This window comes from Populus trichocarpa, chromosome 5 (genome assembly GCF_000002775.5).
Source record: "Populus trichocarpa isolate Nisqually-1 chromosome 5, P.trichocarpa_v4.1, whole genome shotgun sequence".
Taxonomy (NCBI): domain Eukaryota; kingdom Viridiplantae; phylum Streptophyta; class Magnoliopsida; order Malpighiales; family Salicaceae; genus Populus; species Populus trichocarpa.
In genome coordinates this window covers 15,472,222-15,482,059 of record NC_037289.2, presented here as the reverse complement: position 1 = coordinate 15,482,059, position 9,838 = coordinate 15,472,222, and the positions used below count along the sequence as shown (strand labels likewise).

The window sequence follows — 9,838 nt, the reverse complement described above, 5'->3', positions numbered from 1 at the left end:
GCGCAACCACAACCTTTGAATATTTTGACAAAGTAACTAACAGCTCCACACCTAACTTTCTTAGATCACAATCCCGCATGCTTGACTTGAAGTTCGAATCCCCGGGAAATGCATGCACAATTCAATTGTGATATATTTGTGCGGGGTATAATGTGAATAAAAATTAAGGTTTTTAAATTTCAAAGTTATAGTCCGGTAGAGAAATAAAGAAAATTCAATAGTAAAATAGTCTAAAGGTTGTAAAACTTATGAGAACATTAACTTTTAGGGTTTATTTTAAGGACTTTCCAACCTCTTAGAACAATGAAAATCCTAATCCAATGAGAAGTTTAATCTAAATAGAAAAAATAATCCAAATACTACATGAAAAATAAAATAAAAAATCCCAAACAATAAATTTTAGCGTTTATTTTAAGGTCTTTCCAACCTCCAAGAACAATAAAAATTTAACCATTATTAAACAAGCATTTACATTATTAAACAGGCATTTACAATATTTTATTTTACTAGAATACACACTGAACTCTTCTAGAACTCTTTAAAACCTAGAAAGCCTTAACAATTAACAAAATAATACAATAAAAATAATTATACAAAAAATAAAGAAGAAAATGCCCCCACATTAATCCCTTCTACTTGCAAAAATAACTTCTCCTTGAGTTAACTGTTAGAAATTATCATGCCAAAGGAATAGATACTTTGAATGTAACATTGTAATCAATTTATGCATGGGTAGCTTGCTCCAAATATCATAGATCCAATTTTAGTAAAAATATATTCATGTAGAATTTTATAATCTAGAAAAAACTTCACAAGATTTGAATTGGTAATTTTAAAAGATTGATCCAACATAGATACGTTGGATTTGGACAACACATCCCAACTTAATTACTCTTTGATGTCAACTTCAGCCTTTTGAACAATTCTAACAACTTGTTCTAAATTTTCTTTAGTGAATTTAATCTTATAACTAACTTAAAACTTTACTTCATGTTCTTCTGATTTTTCAGCATATGTAGTGACTTTAGGTTGTTCCTCTGAGAATGACAATAATTATGGCTCTTTTGCTTCTTTGGAAACAAACTCTATAGATAGAGTAATAGATTTATCATTAATAATATTGGTCACTGGAGCTAGAATATTAGGTGTGTATGATTCTAGAATGAAAACCTTTTTCACATCTTTTTATTATCAACTTGAACAATTGGTGCCTTACTCTATCTTAAAAACTTTGGGTTTGGGTTTCTGTTTGAGTTTGGGTCGGGGCTCTCCTTTTAAAGGTACAAATATATAATTCACACCATCCTTATTGATCTTATACCAATTATATAGCATCTACATCATAATATAAAAGGCCTACCAGATATCAAACTACATGCATCTATATCTATCATATAACAATAAATCTCATTCCTATATTTTCCAATGAAAAGAGTTACTTTATAGTGTTGGGATACCCTTATTTCCCCTGCAGATTTAATCCATATAATTTTATATGGTTTAGGATGTGGTTCTAATTACAATTTAATTTATTAGTAGTATGTTTTCCAATAATGTTTTCATAGCAACCATTATCCATAATCAAATTAAACATGTTATTATTTATGGTGCATTGGTTATGAAATAACCTTTAGTGTTAGCAATATCTTCATAATCAAGAAGGTTTGTCCCTTATCATTATCAACATCATTATCTTCATTATATAAATCTTCTTCATCATCTCAATCAGGTTCACACAAATTGTCCTCATCATCAGAAGGTTTTAGCTTATACTGACATTCAATTAGGTTGATCGATTTTTGTCTCAGGTTATGGTAGTTCATCTTGATCTGACAAAGCCCTACAACCCTTATCAAACTCATCTTCACCAACATCTACATAGACAACTGGTTGTCTAGGAGGATTTTCAAGAATAGGTCTGAGGTTAAGCTTGCCCTGAGATAAGTCTTCAAGCACTTTCCTCTCCTATTCACGATTCCTATTTATGCTTGCCCATTGTAATTGATCTATACATTCAGATAAATATGCTATGAAATGCTCTCGTCAATCAAATGTAAGTGGTGGGGTTTTCCATGCTGCCTCTTGAGCCCTCATATATAGTGCTTTAGATGACTTATAAGTGCAAAATATACATATGTTTTTATTCCTTTTACACTATGATTTTTAAGGTATTTCGAACTTATGTGAGTTGATTAGAAGTTATTTTTATGAGTTTGGCATGCAAAATAGACTTTGTGAATTAATTGCTAAAAGATAAGAAATTATGCATTTTACGTTTTGGACCTAGCTTCTTGTGACAATTGTTTTTGCCAAGTTAGAGTTTCAAAATGAGAATATGGGCTTAATCTAAGTTTAAGTACACATGTCAAGCTTTCCATGACGGTATTATGGGCAAAATTCCGATCTCATTTGGACCTCGAATCAGACCTGCAAACTCGGGCCAGAAACCTTCTTGCAGCAGGATTCTCTGCTTTCACACTAGATATTCAAATGGGAATATCTTGCACTTATGATATCAAAATCAAGCGATTCAAAAACCCTAATTCATTTACACATTGAGGACTACAACTTTTATAAAGGATTCAAAGTCAGATAAAATCATTTTAAATGACAAAATTCAGACGCAATCTGATTGGTTGAAATGAGTCTCCTAATCTGATTCGGAAACTAACAATGCCGAGCATTCCAATACGGCTGAGAGTCTGACATAAGAAGAGTAGGCCTTAGGACCCGATAAAGTTGCAAATCAATCCTTTAACATGTCATGAATGAAATAATATAGATGGTATGGTCGGATAGTGCAAGAAACCAAGTTAGAATCAAAGTCTAAATTGCAACAAAGTTGATATTACAACAGAATTATGACAGCAGCAGAATCAGTTTTCAACACAAATTCTGAGAGATTTATCAAAACTTAAAAACCAGATAAATAAGGAAAAAATTTATCATCATAAAAACTCCTAATTATCTTAAGAATCTTGAAGATTTCGGCAACAAAGAGGGAGGATAAAGAGAGCAGAACACAGCTGAAACATGGTTCGAGAAACATTATCCTTTCTTCTCTGTTTATGTCAATTTTCCAGCAACCATGAACTAAACTCCTGAATTCGATTCAAGAGGGATACACACCATCTCCATTAGCACGTTATGAGAAGTAATGTTATCATTGTAATTCTTTCAGATTCAAATATTTATTTTTCCTTGTTCATAATTATGTTATTGATTGTTATTCAAGCTTATTAAATTTTTTTGAGATGACATGTATGCTTTTTAGTTTCTTTCAATCCATAATTGTTGTTAGTGACTAGAGTAAGAAGCAAAAGAATTATTTTGATTGCTGCAACTCTCATCTTGATTTATCAGAGAAGAATAAATTAAGTTAAAATTGTCAAGCTTTTGAACGTTTGCTTAGAATAAATGCATAAATTTTATTCCTAAGACTATTGCCGAGTGAATGAAAATTGCTTTCAATATTACATTCGTTTGATGGTAAGAAATTGATTAGAGAGCTTTTCCTAATTAATGTATTCGTAATCTCATTGATTTCCCTTAACTTTAAGGGATATCAAATTTATTTATTTTTATAATTATTGTTTCTTGAATTTTTCATTCAAATCCCCCGTTCTTTCTTATTTCAGTATACTATACGAAAATTAAATGAAATTTCCCTTGGGTTCGACCTGGTTTTTCACGATCATACTATAATTTTTTTTTGTTTGTGATGGTTAAGCCAGAATTATATTTTGGTGATTTTGACAATCGACCAATGACCTCCAATCTTGCATAATGAAATAGGATTCTATCATCTTCGTCAATCAAACATGACAACCTACTTTGATACCAATTGACGCGGTGTATAACATAGATAAAAACTAAGGTTCTCAATCACTAAGGTTATATCATGAAATGGTAGAGAAATAGAAATTTTTTTGATATTTTTCTGAAAAGTTTGAAATTCAATAGTTTGATCTTCAATGAAAAAAAAACCTACAAGGTTGTTTAAATACAAGAAAAAAATCATAATTAAATTATAATTCCTAATCTAAATAGGAAAAATAATCCAAATGCAGCAAGGGAAAATAAAAAAATATCAAACAATAACTTACGAGCCTTATTTGAATAACTTTTCGACATCTAATGACTATAAAATTTTAACTCTATAAGAAACAGAGCCTCTAGAATGTTTTTGTTAAAATTTTAGTTTGATTTAACAATGCTATCAAACGTTACACTTGTTTTATTAGACTGTGCACTAGACTCTTATAGAACTCCAGAAACCTAAAAAATCTTAACAATTAAGGAAATAATACAACAAAAATAATTATACCAAAAATAATGAATAAAGGACCCCACTTCAGATATTGTTAGAAAATTTTAGTTAGCTTTATATATATATATATATATATATATATATATATATATATATATATATATATATTAAAATTGTTTATTATGAACCATAAACATATAATCAATAAAGTTATATGTAAATTTACAAATAATTTTAACTAGGAATAAGTATAAAATATAGAACTAGTATATAAAGTATTTACAATATCTATATCTTCTTTATTTGAAGCAGAACTGCTCATTAATGAGTGCAAACAGAAACTATTTATATTATTGAACATTCCATAACCGGAATTGAAAACATCAAAGCATTTTTTTCGACATGCTTATTGTTTCATATTATAAAACTTGTTGAAGAACATGTTTTAATAAAGTTTTAACCTCAAGCACGAGTATATCTCGTTTTTAATTTGACTTTAGATATGCCCTCCTCCTCCTAACCATGCCATAACCAATTTTTTGATACATACATATCATTTCATTGATCTCAGCCTAGAAAATTACAGAAGCCATAATCGACCATTAAAAAACATAACCAATAAACAGAAACAAAAAAGCATATCAGCTAATTTGTTCCTGATGAGCAATTTCTTTCATGCATCACCTAGCATGCATTTACAGGTACTGGTCTCTTAATTGCTAATGGGCGCGCGGTAGTAATGAGGTTGGTTTTGGTTATATTACAACCTATAACTGCGCGAAATCATCTGATTTCTTTCAATTCTGTACTCCATTACACTAAGAAGAAAGAAATCTGAAAACATGCATGGTTGTCTCTATAATTGTTGTGCCCGTACGTATAAGAAACGAGAGTCAGAGAGACACTAACGAGGTCTACCTAATCCAAAGAATCCATATACTAGCTGCTCTTTGATAAATTAAATCCCACCGACCCCATAGCTTAATTATTCCATATAGGAAACTTAATTTGACTTGACATTTCCTTAATCGAACAACGAAATTGTAGATTTTAATAGTTAATGTTTGGTTCGACTTAATCAGATGTCTGCAACTTTGGGTTATTTTTAGGATAATATGATGCTAGCTGTTAAGGGGGCTCGGAAAGCAAGAAAGAGAGAAATAATTCTGAGTGGAATTTTAGTTCATCACATGCTTTAAACGCTTTTATATTTATTTTTTTATTTAAAAAGTTTCCATTCGACATCTTAATGATGAATGATGGTGTGCGCCTTCAATTAAGACTGCAAAACAAACAAAATCATTTGATTTATCATCTAAGGACGGCTCTTCTCAAAGTCTTTTAAGTGTGGCAAGATTTAAGCGCAACATGGCCAAGGCTGCGATCGTGCTCCCATTTCCAATTAGTACAAATAGAAACCATATATTCATACAAGGATCCTGCCCATCTCAATAGAACCCATCGACTGATCAGATATGTCACTTGATTCTCTTAAGATGGCTTATCCATACTATTCTCCTCCACCTCCTTCGCCACCCCCACCACCACCAACCTCACAAGTATTGTGTAATCCTATAACGACATCACCTCCTCCCAAACACCACCGCCGACCTCCACCACACCCTCAACTTAAGCCACCACCACCTCCTCCCAAACACCACCACCGACCTCCACCACACCCTCAACTTAAGTCATCACCACCTCCTCCACGGTCGCCATCATACCAATACGATTGCAGACACCCACCTCTAACACCCGTTAAGGCTCCACCCTGTCAAGATTTTGCACCTTCTCCATCCCCGTCCACCACTCCATATTCAAAGCCACCAACACCAACATCTACTGCCCCAACTCAACCGCCCTCTCACCGTAAGCCAACACTACCTAAACCTTCATCACCGCTACCAAGCTACGCTCCTAGTCCAGCTCCACCATATGCATCGTCACCACCTAAACAGACTACTACGAGTCCAACACCAATGCCCTCCCCTTATAAACCAACTCCACCTAAGCCTTCATCTCCACCAAGCCACATTGTTCCAGCACCAGAACCAACACCTACAGGTCACACACCAATGCCCTCCCCTTATAAACCAACTCCACCTAAGCCTTCATCTCCACCAAGCCACACTCCTGGTCCAGTTCCACCGCCAGAATCAACACCTACACGCCCAGCACCAGTGCCCTCTCCTTATAAGCATACTCCACCTAAACCATCATATCCACCGAGCCACACTCCTGGTCCAGTTCCACCGCCAGAACCAACACCTACAGGCCGAGCACCAGTGCCCTCTCCTTATAAGCATACTCCACCTAAACCATCATATCCACCGAGCCACACTCCTGGTCCAGTTCCACCGCCAGAACCAACACCTACACGCCCAGCACCAGTGCCCTCTCCTTATAAGCCTACTCCACCTAAACCATCATATCCACCGAGCCACACTCCTGGTCCAGTTCCACCGCCAGAACCAACACCTACACGCCCAGCACCAGTGCCCTCTCCTTATAAGCCTACTCCACCTAAACCATCATATCCACCGAGCCACACTCCTGGTCCAGTTCCTCCACCAGAACCAACACCTACACGCCCAGCACCAGTGCCCTCTCCCTATATGCCAGGTCCACCTCAACCATTAAAACCACCAAGCTACGCTCCTGGTTCAGCTCCACCACCGAAACTAGCATGGGCACCCTCTCCTGACAAGCCAACTTCACCTAAACCCCCACACGCAACACCACCAAGTTACCATGTTTCACCTCCAACCCCATTAAACGGTCCAGTTTCACCACCTAAATTACCTCCATATGCTACACCACCACAATATAATATCCCACCACCACCTAAACCTAGCTCAGCCCCACCAGTATATGCTGCACCCCCAACTTTTAACTCGGTGCCACCATCGTCAAATGTTGTATCACCGCCTCCTGGAGGCAATCACACCACTGTCATTGTCGTGTGCGTTTCGCTTGGTGGGGTGTTCTTCCTTGCATTCCTTTTGATTGGCCTCATTTGTTTGGCTAAGAAAAAGAAGAAACCAGTTATGGTTCCTGTAGCTCCAGTTTGTATTGAAGAACATGAAGTAATTCAAGAAACCATTACTACAGGACAAAGTGAAGAAGAAACTGCGACAGTGTCTATGGAGGATGATGTGCGTATTCATGGAGTTTTAGGTGTTGTTGGTTCTGGTAGTAGTTCGAATACGAGTTCTCCTAGTGGCCCTTCTTCTCCTTCTGAATCAGGCCGGCAACCCAAAGGTTAAAGTCATAGTCAAGGCTACTACGGTCAATAATAAGTTTTTCATTAGCTATCATGAATCCAGCCACAACTTGCCTACTTTAAATTCATTGGTTGGTTTCTTTCCTTCTTTTTTTTTTTCCAGTTATAATTCGTTGATCATACTGCCTGTAATAAGTTTGAAGATTTAAAGTTTTATACGATCTGTGTTTTGATTCTTCAATCATTTCCTGTAACGTTGTTATAATTTAATTTTTCCCTATTGATTTTTTATTTAATTTTATGTAAGTTAAAATATAAAATTAAAATATTAAAAATATATTTTAATAAAAAGTGTAATTTGTCAATTTATATAAAAATTAGAGACTACAATATTCTTTGTTATTCTATCCTTGTTATTAAAATAATGATAATTATTTACTTTTAAATTTAATTCTTAATTAAATATAAATTTTTTAAAAAAATTGTTTGAGATTTTATTTTTTACACCTGATGAAACTCTTGTATTAGTAGTATATACAAAAAAGGAAGGCTGCTACAAGAAAAACCGGAGACATTAAAAAAAAAAAACCTAGAGAATGCCATTACAAGAAAAAAAAACCTAAAAAGAGTAACATGGAAAAAAGAAAAAAACAAGAAGTCAAGGGGAAGGTCTGGTATTGCACTTTCTGCTCTTTGCCCCCCCCCCCCCCCCCATCAACCTTCAAAAGCCACCATACAGCTTTTCGTCCGGTGTTGCAGAAGACGCCTTCGTCTCCTCTATCCCCCCACAGTCCGGCAACGACAGCAGACCGTCAACCAGCAGCAGCGGAGTACCCTTCCCTGAGCAATAACCAAGTCTCCAGCCATGGCAGCCGAAAGGGAGTAGTCCATCACCGTGCGTCTTCTCCCTTGTATCAGCTACCCGTCCAGCACCGGCTGCAGGTTGCACCCATCAAACGATCTTCTCTATACTGCACCGTGGGCAAGCAACAGCAGCTGTCTCTCCTCAGCCACGATTTGCCCAGGACCAACAATATAGGAGGACACCAGGGACGAACAACACGAGGGGAAAACAGAGGGCAAACGAACGCAAACACAGGGGAACAAAAACAAAGAACAAAGGGGACACGAAGGAGAAAACCAGAGTAAACACAGGAGACTAAGAAAACAGGCGACCAAAACAAGTGAAGATAAGAAGAAACAGGGGAGAGTGTCCGGCCAACAAGCAACCCTCTCTCCCCATCGTGCTCCTGAGGCCATCGTCCACCGGCTCCTTAGTCGTGAGAAGTTTCTTCTCCGCCGTGAACAGCAAGCTGAATCGTCAATCGTGAGCACCGTCTCCCTCAGCCTCGCCTTCAACCGCAGCCTCGCCAAGTAAGTTCTTCATCTTTCCCTGTTTTGTTAAATTAATTGCCCTATTACTGTTGCATGCATGCGTGACCTGGCTTATCTCAGGTAGAACAGTGGCCAAACCGGGTCACTGGTTTGGGCTAGTGACCTGGCTGGGCTGGCTGGATCCAGTCCAGCTCGGTTGGGCTAGATCCAGTCCCTAAAAAGAAAACAAATAAAAAAAAATAGTTTCCTTTTCTTAGAAAATTCAATTTTTGTGGATTTATTTATTGGTCCTAGAGTCAAAAATACAGTACTTTTTGGGTTACATAATATTTACCAACGCCAGAGTTGGAAATATTATATGATAACCACAAAAATGAAACACAAAAAAACATTTAGCAATTTAAAACAAAACCAGAAATGCAGCTTATCTCAGGTAGAACTCTCACTACTAAAAAGAAGGGTGATTAGCATCGGATGTGAGCATCAGAATAATTTAGATGCAATTTTAGCAACAGATTAGCAACAGATTAAATATATATTATTTTTTAAATATTAGCAACGGATTAGCAATGAAAAATCAGATACTAAAAAATAAATTAATATATTAAAAATCAGCAACGAATTTGCCGTTGTTGTTACTAATATGATTGCTATTAAAAAAAAGAATTAAATTTTGACTTTTATAAAGAAAACAATAAATAATAATGACCCTTTCTATACTTCTCCAGAAAACAAAAGGAACCCCACAGTTGCAAAATTTCTTCATTCTCCGGAAGAACCCAGTATTATCCCTTTCTATACTTCTCCACATAAATCTAATTAACCCATATCTCCCTTTCTATTCCTTCTCCAAAAACCAAACCCATATGTCCCTTTCAATTCTACCTATCTCTGTAATGCGTCATTTTCCACAAACATAATTTGTTATTTTCTTAACTTCTTCTCCAGTTAATTTATGCTTCCAAACTTCTTCTGAACAAGTAGTTGAGAGATAGAGGAGAGAAAGAGAT

At 35.9% G+C, this 9,838-nt stretch overlaps 1 protein-coding gene across 1 annotated transcript; it reads left to right on the top strand.

The window, feature by feature from the left end:
* Nucleotides 1-5,624: 5,624 nt before the first annotated feature.
* On the top strand, nucleotides 5,625-7,734 carry LOC18099532 (extensin). The gene is made up of 2 exons (XM_052452824.1): nucleotides 5,625-6,334; nucleotides 6,545-7,734. Exons 1-2 carry the CDS (start codon nucleotides 5,746-5,748, stop codon nucleotides 7,534-7,536), a joined length of 1,581 nt encoding a protein of 526 aa, XP_052308784.1. The 5' UTR covers nucleotides 5,625-5,745; the 3' UTR covers nucleotides 7,537-7,734.
* Nucleotides 7,735-9,838: the final 2,104 nt, after the last annotated feature.

What these genes read in the sequence shown, in the direction of transcription:
- LOC18099532 (XM_052452824.1), top strand. Translation starts at nt 5,746, where the DNA reads ATGTCACTTGATTCTCTTAAGATGGCTTATCCATACTATTCTCCTCCA. An exon ending in ACCAGAACCAACACCTACAG is followed by an intron (nt 6,335 to 6,544) that starts GTCACACACCAA and finishes CAACACCTACAG; the next exon opens with GCCGAGCACCAGTGCCCTCT.